This window comes from Hylobates moloch, unplaced genomic scaffold (genome assembly GCF_009828535.3).
Source record: "Hylobates moloch isolate HMO894 unplaced genomic scaffold, HMol_V3 SCAFFOLD_18, whole genome shotgun sequence".
NCBI lineage: Eukaryota > Metazoa > Chordata > Mammalia > Primates > Hylobatidae > Hylobates > Hylobates moloch.
In genome coordinates, this window is record NW_026652293.1 from 34,185,771 (window position 1) to 34,203,124 (window position 17,354).

The window sequence follows — 17,354 nt, forward strand, 5'->3', positions numbered from 1 at the left end:
TTCTGAAGATATTAGAGTTAATTTTCTTAAGTTCTTTTCTGTTTCTTAAATTATGTTTCCTTTAAGGTTGTTAATAGGTATCTTTGATATTGCTGATTTTTATCATATGTGGTTGCTATGGCCTGAATGTGTACCCCAAAAATTCATATGTTGAAGCTTAACAGCCAATGTGATGATATTAAGGAGTGATGCCTTTAGGAGGTGATTAGGTCATGGGGCAGAGCCCTCATGAATGGGATTATTGACCTTATGAAAGAGATTCTAGGGAGCTGTTTGCCCCTTCTACCATGTGAGGACACAGCAATAAGGCACCACCTATGAATCTGAGAGCGAGCCATTACTAAACACCAAATCTGCTGATGACTTGATCTTGGACTTCCCAGCCTGAGAATTGTGAGAAGCAAATTTTTATTATTTCTATTACCCTGTTTAAGGGATTTTATTACAGCAGCTTGAATAGAATAAGACATCGGTACATTTTTATTTGTGATATTTAAGAATGAAGATGGGGTTAATTTTTCCAGGAAGCTGCCACTAATTTTACAAGTAAGTCTATCCCCAGAATGAAAACCTAACTGTTCTGTGTATATGGCAGAGTTCCCAACCACCTTACTTCAGGATATGAGGGCAGGGAGTAGGCAGTTTGCCTGGTAGCCTTTGTTGCTGATGCTACCATAAAGAGAATTTTGCTCTCAGAAGCCAAAACCCACACTAGCAGGAAGTTTATTAAGAGAAGGGCACTCTTTGTTTTAGCGATCTTGGCTCACTGCAACCTCCACCTCCTGGGTTCAAGCGATTCTCCTGCCCCAGCCTCCCAAGTAGCTGGGATTACAGGCATGCATCACCATGCCTGGCTAATTGTTTGAATTTTTAGTAGAGACAGTGTTTCTCCATGTTGGTCAGGCTGGTCTCGAACTCCCCACCTCAGGTGATCCACTCACCTCAGCCTCCCAAAGTGCTGGGATTACAGGCGTGAGCCCCTATGCCCAGCCAGATGTCTATCTTACCTGATGTTTATAGAACCACTGCAGCCTTCTTATGCATCCCATTTACATAGTATGTATTTTTCCATCAGTTTACTTTCAACTTATATTTATAGTACATTTTTTATGCACAGCATATACTTGAGTCTTGCTTTTTAAAAAATCTATTCTGACAATTTCTTTTAATTGAAATATTTATTTCATTAATGTTTAATGTAATTGGTGATATGGGTGAAATTAAGTCTATCATTTTATTCTTTTTTGTTTGTTTGTCCCTGTGCTTTTTGTTTCTCTGTTCCTTCTTTCCTGCCTTTCTTTGGATTATTTGAATATTTATCAAAATTTCACTTTAATATATCTGTTGGCTTTTAGTTATGTCTCTTTTTATTTGTTTGGGATTTTTAGTGGTTTCCATACAGATTAAAGTATACATCATCAACTTGTCACAGTCTACTTAGAGTAAAATTGTACTACTTCACATAAAGATGTGGAAATCTTTAAATTGTATAGCTCCATTTACTTCCCCAAACCTTTGTACTATAGTTTCTGTATGTAATACTATAAACCCTACAGGACAGTATTATAATTTTCGCTTTCAGCAATTTGTTGTGTTTTAAAGAAAGTAAAGGGGACAAGGGTCTCCCTCTGAGGCTCTTATTAAACATGTCAGACTTTTCATTATTGTCCTACAGGTTCCTGAATCTCTATTTTTTTATATTAAGTAATTTCTATTGATCTATCTTTAAGTTCTCAGATTCTTCCCTCAGATATTTTCACTTTGTTTTAAGCTCAACCAGTTAACAGATATTACATGTTTTAATTCTATAATTTCCATTTAAAAAAATAGTTTCTGTTTCTCCGATAAGATTCCCTATGTTTTTCCTTTACTTTGAATATATTTTACTTTTTTCATGAAGCATAGTTTTTGTTTGTTTGTTTGTTTGGCTGGTTTTTGTTTTTGTTTTTTAGATGAAGCCTTGCTCTGTCACCCAGGCTGGAGTGCAGTGGTGCAATCTCAGCTTCCTGCAACCTCTGCCTCCTGGGTTCAAGTGATTCTCCTGTCTCAACCTCCTGAGTAGCTGGACTATAGATGTGTGCCACCACTCCCAGCTAATTTTTTTTTATTTTTTTTTATTTTTAGTAGGGTTTCACCATGTTGGCCAGGCTGGTCTCGAACCCCTGACCTCAAGTGATCCACCTGCCTCGGCCTCTTAAAGGGCTGGGATTACAGGTGTGAGCCGCCATGCCTGACCCATCAAGCATAGTTATAATAGCTGCTATAAAATCTATTAATTCCAATATCTGGGTCATTTCAGGCTTGGTCTTGTTGGGTTATCTTTTAGTTAACACTAGGTCTCATTTTCTTGGTTCTTTTAGGTCAAGGTGGATTGATCTTGGGCATTGTGACTACTGTATTGTGAAGACTCTGCACTCTCTTGTCATCCTACAAAAATTATTGATGTTTTTGTTCTAGCAGTCAATTATCTTGATTGTACTCAAAATACAAAATGACTCGTGAACAGCAGCTCAAATTTTAGTTCAGTTGTTTCATCCTTAGCTGTCTGCTTGCATGAGTTTCTAAACATGCATGGTTTAGGGGTTAACCAGAGACTTGAATAGGTAGTCCCTTACACATAGGAGTCTCTCACGCAGGGAATAGAGCTGCCATCTTTGGCTCTCTTCTTTCCAGCATTCCTTTCTCACTTTCCAGCAGCTTTGTTTGCCCTAACTTTGTCTTCTGGTTCTTCTGGCCGGAAACAACATGGTTTTTCTAGCAGAATTTTAGATGCTCCATGCAATGCCAACTTCAGTCTGCCTTCAAGCTAAAAGCTATACAAATAGCAACTCCACCCCATGCAAGTCAGTTATAGCAAGTGTCAATACTTTTTCTTCGCCACCTGCTTTTGTTTATTCTCCAGGACCTTAAGGTCATGTGTGTGCATGCATGTGTGTGTGTGTGTGTGTGTGTGTGTGTATTTTGTCTAGAGCATTTTGTCTAGAGTCTATGGGTTTTATCTGTGGGAGGGTAGGTCTGATAGAGGATTACTCAGCTATGTTGAATCAGAATTCCGCAGTCTTTACTACTTTTATTATCTTTTCCTGTTGCATTACTGGGCACTCCCTAAAAATTTATAAATAATTGTGGTGATAGATGTTACTGTTGACATGTCATAGACTAATATATTACCACTAATGATGATGTTGGCTGTTACTTTTACATATATATAATTTTTTAAATTATGTTTAAATATTCTATTTTTTTTTTGAGACAGAGTCTCACTGTGTTGCTCAGGCTGGAGTGCAGTGGCTTGATCTCAGTGCATTGCAATCACTGCCTCCCAGATTCCAGCAATTCTCCTGCTGCAGCTTCCCAAGTAGTTGGGACTACAGGCGTGTGCCACCACACCTGGCTTATTGTGGATTTTTAGTAGAGACGGGGTTTCACCGTGTTGGCCAGGCTGGTCTTGAACTCCTGACCTCAGGTGATCCACCCGCCTCGGCCTCCCAAAGTGCTGGGATTACAGGCATGAGCCACCGTACCTGGCCAATATTCTTTCTCGCATTAAGAAAGTATTATCTCTATGTAGTTTTATTATAGTTCTTATCAATAATAGTTGTTAAATTTATCAGATTTATCAGTATTGCAGCTATTAAAATAATTACATCATTTTAATCCTCTTTGACCTATGGGTAATGAGTTATAATAACATATAGAAACCTTTATTTCTTGATGATTTTATTCGGCTGTTGTAAACTTGTACTAGTCTAGTGTTGATTGGTATTTTATTTTAAATTTGTGAAAAATCCTGAAGTCATAGGTAAGATTAGCTTGTAGGCTTCTTTATTTTTCCAGACTTTGGCTTTTAAGACTATGCCAGCTTATAAAAAGAACTGAAAAGCTGTTTACTTTTTGATTGAATTGATATTATGTTGCACGAGAACAATTTGTTCCATGAAAGCTTAAAAAAACTTATTTGTAAATCTATCTGGGGCTGGTTACTCTTTTAAACTATGTTTTAAAGGTAGTTATTTGAAACTCCCTTACATTCCTTTTAAGAATTATTGATTTGCTCCAATTTTCTATTCCTCATGACAATTTTGTTAATTTTTCTTTAGAATAAAGTTGCTTTATTTGTCTTTCAAGACATCTGTGGTCTATCCCTCTCACAACTCATCTTCTTACCAATTTGAACTTATCTTTTAATCCCAATAAATAATAAATGCCTTCCTGCTATAAATATGCTATTTTTCTGCCTGTCTTATGAACATTCCAGGCTTATGCTGTTGACCTCACCTGAAATGCCCTCATCTTTTAAATCTTAGCATTTTCTTCTTCCTCTATGAAATCTTTCCTGTCTATTCTAGTCTTTATTGATATCCCTCCCTTTTTAAATTCTTCCTCATTTGTAGATTGTATTGATTGGTTTGCTTTTTAGTAATATTACTCTATTTATTTCCTACTGTTTTGTGTATGCAAATCCTATCTATACCATAAAAATGTGAGGTCTTTGTGGCCTAGACTTTTGTTATATACCTTATTTTTATTTCATATTATCCAGAATTAAATATATTCTGTGCCTAGTGTGAGAAACATATGGGTTCTAAACATTTATTTGTTTAGCTTGTTAACAAAGAATCACAAAGTATTCAGTTTATATTAACATGTGCATATGTATATTTTGAGTGCCTAGATATGTGCATTTTAATAAAAAATATATGGACCCAATCTGCCAGTCTGATACTCTAGCTTAGGAAAAGCTTGGTCATTGTTTTTCAGTTTCTTCTCTACTCAGAACTGATCTGCTCTACCTACTCTATGTTAGAGAGAGTAATAGTTTGTCAAAACAGAGAAGGCTTTATTTCTCAGCATTTGAACTTTAGACTTCCCCTGAACTTAGAGAGATAAATTTCATGTGAATATAAAGGCTAAGTTTTATAGACAAAGAAAATAAAAATTAGTAAAAAATGTGAGCATAAGCAGATCTTTTAACTTCTGAAGATTTGTTTTCTTATTGATAATGCCCATCTCATAGTAGGATTTTTTTGAGAATTAAATAAATCACACTTGAAAATATTTAAAGAACCAGACAGCTGTTAGTTATCATAATTCAATATTGCAAATGTGAATACTCAATCATAAATTATTTATTAATATACATGGAAAGAAATAGTTTCTAAGATAATTTTCCATTTTTCCTGATGTTTAGATGGAAAATGCAGGGCCTTTGAATGTTCTATATTCACAGCATAGACAAGCATGTAGAAGATCACTGGGTACTACAGACTTTTCTCCTACGTTCAACATTCAGTCTAATGCTCATAAAAAGCAAAAAGACTCTACTTTATTTACAGGTATACAAACTGCATGTTTACATTGAAATAACTAAATTAGTGTGTAAGCATTAAGAAAATCTTTAACCAAGGATTATTAGTCTTTGATCACACTAGCATAACGAACTTTCTCCAGCCTTCTTTTCTTACTCTTAAACCTATCCACACCACACTGACTCTAGTCATATTTAATAGGCTGTTTTACTTAGTTAACCAAATTACTATGTGATTTGATTCATTGTCTGTTGTCTATGCTTAAAATATATGTTTTCACCTGATAGATTCCTGATTGTCTTTAATAGTTAAGAGATTTTAGCCCTAAGTAAAGGAAAATCCAACCGCCTGTAGCTTAAACAGTAAAGATATTTATTATCTAAAAAAACAAGAAGTCCATCAGAAAGGCATTTGCAGGGTTGGCTCTTTCAGGGGCCTTAAAATGTCATCAGATATTCAGTTCCATGCATCTATTTGACAGACCTGGAGTAGTAACTGTCTGCTGCTAAGGTTTCCACTACAGATGCAAGAAAAAAATATTCTCGAGTTTTCTGTCTGTCTGATTGTGGCCGCTGAGATTGAATAGAGGAATACAGTGGGGGAAAAAATGTCCAGTTCCTCTCTCTTTCCTCAAAGGTCTTAGCAGGTAGCTTGTCCTCCTATCCTTGCTGTGCAATATGATGACAACTATTCAAGATAGCTTGTGTGACTGGAAATGGTTTGTATGCCTTGGTAAGAATGAAAAAAAAATGTTTTCCCAAAGCCGACTCCCCCTTATGTTTCTTTGGCTCAAATAGCCTCATGCATCCACATGTAAACCAATAAATCATCATTGGCTTAGATAACTTTTTCCAACTTTTAACATGGCCACAGTAAGAAATACTTTTTATATTACACACACACACACACACACACACACACACACACACACACATATATGTGAAGCAGAAGATTCAGCTTCCTAGAGTCCTAATTATCTCTCTCTCTCTTTCTCTGTCAGTTGAATTTGATTGTAGTCTTTCTGTATTTTGTACAGTAATTACTAAGGATCCAGATGATACATTGTGTTATACTCTATTCTACTTCATTTTTAAAAATACTGTTCAGGATACACTAAATTGATTTCACAAGACATGAATGGTTTGTAGCTCAGCATTTTGAAAAACACAGCTTAGGTTACTCAAGATGTACTCTATTGAGCCGGGAAAGATCCCAGCCTTCTTTGAAGGACGTGGTTGCTTGGAAGGAGATAAGACTGGAGTGCTGTTAGTAAAGAAGGGTAAAAAAGGACTGTGAAGTAGGCAACCCTCTGTTTACTACATTATCCTTTAAGGTTCCATTCAGATGCCACATCTTCTCTGAAGTGTTCCCTGAAAGCAGTGACAGGATGTTCTATTAGTTCAGCAAAGCAATCTCCCTTTAGAAAAGTTCTTAAGCCTCTCTAAAGAAGCATTTTATACTTCTTATCAAAGTCTCAAAGTAAGACTTCTGGGAAAGTTGTCAACATAAATACAAGTTCAGTTCATCCTGGCCAAAATGAATAACACAAAAAGAAAATAGAGAAGAAAAATTTATTAAATTGAAAGTGGGACATTTTATCCCTAACTCAAAGAAAATCTGCCACATATTATAATATGAAGCAGCTTGAAAGAATCTTCCAGAAGTCAGTGCACAATTCCATTTCTTAGGAGAAAGGAATAACCATTGAAAGAGCCAGTAGAGAATATTCTGAAAAAAAATCCCCTATTATAACCACCTACTCCATCACACACACACACACACACACACACACACAAGTACACACGCACACACACTCTCTTACATTCAACATAAAGAAACGGAGTTTGTTATCAATGATAGGTCAGAGAAAGATGCGAAATTCTCCCCCTTGGGATTCCTCTCCTCATTGTAAGTCAGCAGCATTCAAAGTCTGTGCTAGCAATGTTTGGAGAGAAATGTAACAATCGTAACTTGTCACTTTTTTTCTCTGGCTTCCTTGTATTGCTTTAGACGTACCAAAGCTAGGGTAAAAACCTCCCAACCGAAGGAGCAGGGACTTGAAAGGAGGGTTGATAACAGAAGAGACAAAATACAGTTTTCTAGGAATGATTTTTGGATTGTGACCAACGATAACTGTGCAAAGAAAAAACATGATTCCATCAAATAGCCTGTGAGCCATGAGGCCCTTACTTGACTAAATTCCTCCCCCAACTACTAAACTAAGTTGCTTACCCCAAGAGAGAGATAAAAAAATGAAATCCAAGTGACACCTCACACATAAGCAGAGTACTCACCACCACCACCACCCTGGTGTCATGAAAAGGTTTCACAAAATATACAGTACCCAGAAACAAACTTCTCCATGATCTTCCAGGGCTCCAGCTTCCTTAGCAGCCTACTCAGGTAGCTGAGTGCCTGAACTCATAATGTAAGGTAACAACATCCGGATTTACATGCTAATTTCTAAGGGGAGAGTTTCACAGTGCCCAAGTAAACAGGGAGAACATCAAAAAAAATTACATCTATTGTTTTTGGATAAATAATAAGCCCAGATTTAAGTGATCTGATTCAAAGTTGAGCAGAAAGAAAAATAAGAACAAAGCATAGGACCTATGAAAAAAATCCCGTAGCAAAGAAAGGTCATAATTTAAAAGATAGCTGTTGGTCACATTTTGGCAGAATTTGTACCCCGTGAACCAGGAAAAAACTTAAACAATAACTGTTCTATATGCTTAAGGAGTTAAAGAAAATCAGAATTCTATGAAATAAGATTTGGAAATGTAAAAGATAATCATCAAGGATAAAATGATGCTACCAGAATTTAAAAATATTTTTAAAGAAAGAAGTAATGCTAATAGGTAACTTAAAATTATATTAAAAGCACCTAAGAGTAAAATAAACATTGAAGTAAACAGAATTGAAATCTGAAAAGCAGGTATAGGAATATATATAGCGTGCAGTGTAAGGAGACAAAAATATGACCACATTAGACAAGATAGTATATTGAGGGAAGAAAACAGTTATCCAACACTGAGATAACCAGTGTGTTTGAAGGAAAGAACAGAACAAATCAAATGAATTGACTAAAAGGGGGCAGGGGAAAACGATCTGAGAATAATGGAAATACTCTATATCTTGATTTTACTTACATGAGGGCATATATTTATCAATGTTTATCAAACTGTGCATTACATTAAAATATGTGTATTTTATTGTATGTAAATTATACCTCAATAAAGCAAAGTTAAAGAAAAAAACAAAAGGCTGACATGACAGAAGTCTAAAACACCAAAAATACAATAGATTAAAATAACTGCAAAAAGCTTATACAAATGCAGCAAATATTCACAATATTTCATTTAAAATACAAAATACTGTTGGTTTTTAAAGACAATGCTGATTAAATACATACTAGTTTATCAAATTCTGTGCTCATCATTGACTCCTGTATCCTGCCATTTGTGGTTTATTTATTTATTTCTTTTGAGACAGAGTTTCACTCTTGTTGCCCAGGCTGGAGTGCAATGGCGTGACCCTGGCTCACTGCAACCTCCACCTCCTGGGTTCAAGCGATTCTCCTGCCTCCTCCCAACTAGCTGGGTTTACAGGTGTGCACCACCACCCCCAGCTAATTTTGTATTTTTAGTAGAGATGGGGTTTCACCATATTGGTCGGGCTGCTCTCAAACTCCTGTCCTCAGGTGATCCACCTGCCTTGGCCTCCCAGAGTGGTGGGATTACAGGCGTGAGCCACCACACTCAGCCCCATCTGTGTTCTATTACATTTTTCCTGAAGAGCATGTGTTAGTCATTCTTTCAATGGTGACCTGTTGGCTGTTAACTCTTTTCATCCTTATATATCTGAAGTGCCTTTATTTTGCTGTCACTCTTGAATGACAGTTGAGTTTATGTAAATTTCTACACTGTAAATTATTGTTTCTCAGCACTTTACAGATAACTGTATTATCTTCTTGAATCATTCATAGATTAGAATTCTGTTCATGGTCCAATTGTCATTCCTCTACAGACAAATTGTTTTTAACTTTCTGGTAGTTTTAGGATTTTTCTCTTTATTCTTTACGATCTGCATTTCTAGTACAAAGTATCTGGATATAGATGTATTCTGTCTGTCATCTTCAATCCTTGAAATACACTTCTGTCAGTTAGAATTATTGGTTATTATCTCTTCAAACATAGATTCTTTACCATTTCCTCTATTTTCTTCTTCCAAAGCTATTGGATAAATGTCCAAGACTTGCAATCTGTTTTTCATGATTTTGAACTGTTCTTTCAGGTTTTTTGTTTATCTTTCTATGCATTCCTGGCGAATCCCTCAACATTTTCTCTCAGTTCATTACTTCTCCCTTTGTCCATGTAATCTAGATTTATATTTCTTACTTCCAAGATTTCTGGTTTTTAAAATATTGACCTGTTTTTTTTTTACCTTTTATTTTTACCTGTTTTTATCGAATACTAGCTTATTCTCTAATGTGAGTATTTTTTATTTATACCTTTGAAATTTCTAAGCATATTTCATCAAATCTAAGATGTCTTCAATTGACGCTGTTAATTAAACTATGACACATGCTAATATACATCTTAAAATTGAGGTGTATATCTTAAGATGGCAAGGGTTTTCAGGTTATCTTTAGATTCTTCTATTTAATTGTATTGCTGACCCTCTTGTAGATTTTGTTGGCTGCCTTTCTAAAATTTATATTTTTCATATTTTTTATTATAATTTTTTTTTGAAACTGAGTCTCCCCCTGTCGCCCAGGCTGGAGTGCGGTGGCACGATCTCCACTCACTGCCACCTCCAACTCTGGTTCAAGCGATTCTCCTGCCTTACCCTCCCAAGTAGCCGAGACTAAAGGCGTTCGCCACAATGCCCAGCTGATTTTTGTACTTTTAGTAGAGATGGGGTTTCACCATGTTGGTCAGGCTGGTCTCAAACTCCTGACCTCAAGTGATCCACCCACCTCAGCCTCTCAAAGCGCTGAGATTATAGGTGTGAGCCACTGCACCTGGCAATATTTTTCATAGGTTTTAGAATTTTAGAAGGTTCTCTGTCTCTTATTCACCACTCACTATATGTCACTCTTTCCTTTCCAGAAGTTTTGCAGTTGCCATTACTCAGACCTTGTGACCCTCAGGCCAGACCAGATTTTAGAGTTGTGAATGGAATTCCTCTGCCAGGGTGACAGTTGGGGATATGGCAGATTGGCAGATTCAGTCATGCATCTCTGGTGTGGTTTGACTTAGTTCCGGGTTAGCCAATTGGCAATGGAAAGGAGTGATTTTTATTCTCCTTTCACAAGCCAGGGATCCTTAACCCAGCATCTTGTTTCAGTCAGTGGGCCTGTTTTTCTCTTACCTATCCCATTTCTGCAAATGGGAAAAAGTTGGATCTCCCTCTAAGTAGAAACTGAAGCCAACGATTTCCCACCACTTACACTGCTACAATCCTTATCGAGTCCACCAACATGTTCATCTAGACAACAGCAACAGCCTCCTAACTGGTTACTCCAATGTTGCTCTTGCCTCCTAATTCACCACACCCAAGCAACACTGGCCTCTTTGTTTTTTCAGCATTCCATGCTGGCTTCACACTGAGACCTCCACACTTGCTGTTTCCTCTGCCTCTTTCTCTTTACTCAGATTTCAGCTCAAATATCCCCTCTTAAAAGAGGCCTTCTATAGCCACCCTAGGTGAAGTACCATGTTTATATTCTTCCATAGTACTTGAATTCTGCAAATACTTCCAAATTATTCAAAATTATATTATACATTTATTTGTTGGTTGGTTTACTTGCTTTTGTTGCTGTCGCGGTTTTTTTTGTTTTTGTTTTTGTTTTATTGAGATGGGGGTCTTACTATACTGCCCCAGCTGGCCTCAAACTCCTGGCCTTAAGCAGTCCTCCCACTTCAGCCTCCTGAGTAGCTGGGATTACAGGGGCACACCACCATGCCCCTTGTTTACTTGTTTATTGACCATTTCCTCCCTCTAGAACAGAGCTTCTCAAATAGTACTGTGGTAACCTGCTGTGCTTGGAGGGGATTATAGGTGTGCTGAAATATTGATTCCTTGGCCATCAAGGCTGCTCAGTTGGCCCTATGGTAGCCTGCCCAGACTCAAGCATTTATTCCAGTATACTGTACAAATAACATTAATTAGTATGCTTGCCATTATATGGGAAAGACCGGGAAGTACTGCACTAGAATATAAACTACTCGAGGACAAGGAAAAAGCTAAAACTGTTGCTAATAGCATGTGTATCTAGAAAAATGCTGGAGTGGCCACCAGACATATTTGGAAGAGATCAACCTTGGATGATGCTTACTTCATGCCACATGGCAAGATCTGTTTGATATCTGCAAACTGTCTTCCCTCCCTACCAAGTGATAAACGTCTGAAGCTTCCTACTGGTTAATAATGACTCCACATATCAGAGAGATTTGAAAATTTAGGGATGCCTTTCTTCCACAAAAAAATCTCCAACACCACTTTTATGTTTGATCTGTTTCAGCCAAATACTAGGGCTTTGATCTCAGTCTTTTGCAGTTCTATCTAGTTCATTCAAGAAATATTTGCTGGGTAGCTACTACAGACCAGGCACTATACTAGGTGCTTTCCATATGTTATTTTAAATTGTAAAATATTTTGTGCAAGATATTTTCCTAAATGTCAGAATATCTATGTGTCTTTTATGAAAATCTTTTAAAATTTCAGCTCAAATTGAAAAAAATCCTAGGAAACCACTGGATTCTGTTGGTCACTCAGAAGGTGATAGAAATAAAAGGTAATTTATTTTAAAATGCTTAATATTTTCTTCTGTTTAATGATGTTTCTAGTAGGACACATTTTATAATTGACAAGAATAAATTTATTCTGCCTTATTATTTAGTTCCATAGCACAATCCAATGAATGGTCCAAGACTGCTTAGCCACTAGATATCACATCCAGACCTTGAGGATTGTCAAATGGAGAGAAAGGCATAGAAAAATGAATAGAGGGAATACAATTTTTTTTTTTAGTCAATACACATATTTACTTACATGACAACATGGACATGAAAAAGTAGCTTTCTTTGGATAAAGTTCTAATTTTTCTCATGAACCCTTCAATCTCTATATAATGAAAAAAATCATTAATCCAGTGTGTTTCAAACTTTGTTTGAATCAATAATGAACAACCACTTTAGGTTTAACTCAGTTTAAAAACTATATCCTGTCTCTGCCTGACCACACTATTCTATCCTCTTAACAAAACTGGGGCCACCCTATGTTAGCATGAAGCTGCCCTGTGAAGCTTCTTCCAGAATTTCAACATAGGATGTTACAAATATTTCTCTACCTTTGGTGTTCTCCTCAACCTACGTAATAATACAACTCGTCCCCACTCAAAATCCAAAGAGGCATATACATGACTCTCTTGCTTCCACTCTTACTCGCTGTTTTCTCCCACAAACCAGGCAGGACGGGATGATCTTGTCAGTTTGAAAGTCTGTGGGAGAGAGGTTGGTGCAGAAGTTGACAGTGACTTCCAGGGATAAAAGGAGGCAGACAAGAACTGACAAGCTGTAATCAGCCCCATGAACATTACCCTAAATTGTGTTTATTTTCAGAAAAAAATCTCCACCGATGAATGATTTTAATATAAAAGAAAACAAATCAGTCAGAAATGATCAATTAAGTAAGTATAGGTCAGTAAGAAAGAAAAGCTTGCTCCCGTTGTGCTTTGAGGATGAATTGAAAAATCCACATGCCAAGGTAATCAACGTTAGTCCAACAAAGACGGCAACTTCTCACATGGTAATAAGCATATCATCTATTGTGAAGTAAATATGTGTAGTCATATGACTTACGGGAATCACCAATATATTTTAGTGAGCAGAATCTTTGATAAATCCTTCTTACCTCTTGGTTTCATATTCCAAAGTGATAACAGCACTTAAGTTCTTAATGCACTTTGCACAACCCCTAAACCGGGGATTCCTTTACACCAGCTGAAAATTCAGTGTTTTCCTTTATGAAGAAGGCTTTATCAAATTTGCTTGATTATAATAGAACTGTAGAATAAAAAGCATTTTTTAAAAATGGCTGTACCAATCTAGCAGAATGCAGTGGTGTGCACCTGTAATCCCCGCTACTCTAGAGTCTGAGGCAGGGGAACTGCTTGAGCCCAGGCATTTGAATCCAGCCTGGGCAATATAACAAGACTTCAGTTCTAAAATGATGGGACCATGACCATGTGTCAATTTTTCTAACAATCTGTTTTGGCTTTTTCAACCAGAAAGTGCATTTATTAAAGGCTATTTAGTAACTCATGCTCTCTAGAGAGGCAGTATGGCTCGAAAGCTGTCTAGTCAGGAATCACCTAATTATATAGCCCCAGACTGCTCCACTGAGGCCCATGCTATTGTCATAGATAAAAGTTTACAACTCTGATGCTGAGCAGGGAATACTCTAAGACATTTGCTACTGCTGTCATTCAAAGCTAGATATAACTCCTACCACCCTCACTAGAATAGTTTTCCCAATACTTTTTCACAGTGCTTGCTTTCTCTGAACTGAAGACTTCATAGATGCATCTGAATGGCAGAGCCTAGGGCAAATGCCCGTGCCCTAACCGCAAACAAGCCGACAAACATGGTTCTTGCCTCTACCTAAGGGTACATAGACTTGTCAAGTGGAAAATTCCCTAAGGTGTTGGACAGACCAAAAACATTATAAACATCCATTACCATGGCTAAATAGGTAATATTGGCATCACCAGTGGATTGCAAAACTAGATCTTTGTCATCTTTTCAGTAATTATAGCAGACTTGGATATTACTGCAATAAAAATGATCTATTCTTAAGTCAATCTATTACTTTGGCTATTTTATTCCACAAATATATATTGAGCACTTTTTAGGTGTCATGTTGTGCTAAGTATTAGGGTACAATAATAACAGTTGTAGAGATAATTTTTAATTTTTTGAATTATTTACTAGAATATCCAGATTTGTAATTTTGGCCTGTAATCAGTTATGTCTCTTCTGGACTTTGACTCAATCCATTTTTTGGTATGCTTTTTAATTTCTAGAACATGGAAACCTAAGAAATGCCAGAACAACTACCTTATTTCTCAATGGCAGTACCTCAGATATTTAACAAATTTATTAATTTTTTCATATTCCAATTTATTTCAAAAAAATTTAAGGCCAAAAGTTCAAGCTTTATCACTAACATCTCTATAGAATATTAAGCTAAGAAGGATGTATGTTACATACAAGTACAGTATTTTCATGTATTTGAATAATGCTACTGTTCATATTAAATATTTGTATGTAGTCACTTTTAGAATATTTTACAATTTTATTTACATGTTTTAAAATATATGGAGCTTTCTTGACTCGATGAACTTACGACTAATTACTCTTTACTTTAATCCACAGGAACAAAAGGACACAAATCCCATCATTTTCCATGACACAGAATATGTGCGAATGTTACTTTTGACAAAAAATAGACTTTCTTCTCATCCTTTGGAAAATGAAAACATTTACCCACATAAAAGAACAAATTTCGTTTTAGAAAGAAATTGTGAAATCCTCAAATCTATAATTGGCAATCAATCTATTTCTCTTTTCAAACCCCAAAAAACCATGCCTACAGTACAGAGAAAAGATATACAGATCCCCATGTCTTTTAAAGCGGGCCACACAACTGTAGATGATAAACTAAAGAAGAAAACTAATAAGCAGACACTAGAAAACAGATCTTGGAATGCAGTCTATAATTTCTCACAGAATTTTTCTAGTCTAACAAAACAATTTGTGGGTTACCTTGATAAAGCTGTTATTCATGAAATGAGTGCCCAAACTGGAAAATTGGAAAGAACATTTTCTGTAGGAAAACCAATGAGCATACCCACTTCCAGTGCCTCACCTGTCAAATGTTACTCAAAGCCTTTTAAATATATATATAAACTAAATAATGTAACACCACTGGATAATTTGTTAAGCTTCTCAAGTGAAATTTTAAATGCCTCATAAAATATCATGTATGCAGCAATATTTGGGTAACAAGAAGCAAATATCCAAGTTCCAAAATTATAAAAGAAATTCTTATCCAAATAGTAATGTTCTAATTGATCATATAAGAAAGCAAAGCATAGACATTAAAATTACAAGTCAGCAGTGGTCTGTTCAAGAACAATCAACATTTTTAGAAAATAACAGGACAAAATTAGGAAATAATTATCACCAAGAGGATCTAGTTCATGACTTTCTATTATCTCAACTAGATTGCTCAATCATCAGCCTTCCTGTACTAAACTCTGATTCAGGACCAAGAAAGGCATAGTCTGACTCTGGAAATGAGCTGTTGGAAGCCAAATAACATCAATACTCTTGTTCTATAATTGAATATCAAATAAGACAAATTAGCATTAATTTAATGACTGTGGAGTTAATTGTATATCAGCATTTCAGCAAATCATCAATAGTATTACATTGGCAATTTATGCAATTAAAAAGGCTTTGTGAAACTTTGAATAGTTTTTTATTGTTGTTAGTTGATGTTGGAACTTCATTACTATATAATGTGTTTGCAAACTTTAACTTTTCTCTGAATTGTTAAATAAAAGAATAACTATCCTTAATCTAAATAATTTTGGTAGCAAATCCTATAGGTATTAAACATTTTAAAGTATATTATTACATTGCTATTTTACTGTTTCTCGTTAACCCAAACAGTTTAAAGGCAGAATTCAACTTAGAAACAAGTTGCATTTTGAAAGTTTATTTGTAATCCATTTGTTTGGAATTCAGAAATGTATTTCACATAAAAATAATCTTGGAAGTAATACATTCCAAAATTAACTAACAAAAGCTTACTTAAAATTTTATCCCAGAGAGCTCATGTGAAAATCGCAAAAAGCAATAATTTTGTAATTCCAATAACTAAAAGAGAAAACTGAGTAAGGAAAGAATTTTTCAATCTTGACTGTTACTACTTGAAGAGAAACAGATTGAATTAAATGCATTTAAGTTAAGAAAAGGCTTTCGGAGGTCTTTTGGAACATTTAAGGGTGAGGAGGTAAACTGGTTTAGGTTCCTCTGCTTCTACTTCAGACTGGAGATTTTCCTTATTGTGCATCATCATCAGTACTACTCAAGAGCGTCTTCACAACGAGAGGGAGGTTTGGACTCTCACACAGAATGACAAGGAGAGAAAAATGGAGATGGAGGAAGAGAGATGTACCTGGAGATTGTGTGAATGAGAGAAGAGAGAGAGAGAAAAGCTTTGAGATAAGGTGTTGGGCTCGGGTCTGTAGGAGATAAGGGAGGGGCATACCAGGTTCCCTTGCTTCCGGTTGCTGGCCGGGGAAAGGAGGAGCTACTGCAGCTCCAAGTCATGAAGCTTTCTCTTTTCCCCTTCACTCTTTTCTGGTTGCTGTTATACGTTCTCCCCCTGTTTTCCCTCCATCCAGACTTACTGCAAAGCAGAACAGCTTCCCTAACTACACTGCCAACTCAGAACATAAAACACAAACTCTTTTTAAGCACTAACGATCAGAATAACAAGAATTAGAAAATATAGCTAATATTAGTACTAGTCACGATGGTAGTTTCTGTTGATACTTAGTATCAGAGAAACAAGTTTGGGCCTTGGAATAGGACAGATAGGAGCAAATTGGGGCAAATAATGTAAATTATCTGCTCTTCAGTTAAATTGTATCTCCACCTTAAAATGGAGACAACAATAATTTATTACACTGCTATTCTGAGGATTAAATAAAATAGCATCTAGTACTTTGAGCCTTGTAACATTCAATAGAAATTTCCTTTCTACTCCCTCCCTTTCCCTGTAAGCCTGCTCTTCATGTAAGTGTGATTTCTTTTCTTTCTTTTTTTTTTTTTTTTTTTTGAGATGGAGTCTCGCTCTGTCACCCAGGCTGGAGCGCAGCAGTAGCGTGATCTTGGCTCACTGCAACCTCTGCATCCCAGGTCCAAGCCATTCTCCTGCCTCAGCCTCCCAAGTTAGCTGGCACACACC

General features: G+C 36.2%; 1 protein-coding gene and 1 non-coding gene across 4 annotated transcripts in view; both read left to right on the top strand.

Annotated features, from left to right (window-relative positions):
* The window catches only part of CUNH1orf141 (chromosome unknown C1orf141 homolog), a 65,234-nt gene extending 49,388 nt beyond the window's left edge, over positions 1-15,846 (top strand). For 2 of the 3 annotated variants that reach the window (XM_058430732.1, XM_058430731.1), the window contains 4 exons: positions 5,192-5,336; positions 12,039-12,108; positions 12,935-13,121; positions 14,750-15,846. In XM_058430732.1, coding sequence (XP_058286715.1) covers positions 5,192-5,336; positions 12,039-12,108; positions 12,935-13,121; positions 14,750-15,349 — 1,002 coding nt within the window. In that variant the 3' untranslated portion in view covers positions 15,350-15,846. The remainder of the gene's footprint in view (positions 1-5,191; positions 5,337-12,038; positions 12,109-12,934; positions 13,122-14,749) is intronic. The other variant, XM_032136910.2, reaches the window with a different exon arrangement.
* Positions 5,774-5,907, top strand: LOC116458158 (small nucleolar RNA SNORA31). The gene has a single exon (XR_004245224.1). It is a non-coding gene; the product is annotated as a small nucleolar RNA SNORA31 (small nucleolar RNA).
* Positions 15,847-17,354: the final 1,508 nt, after the last annotated feature.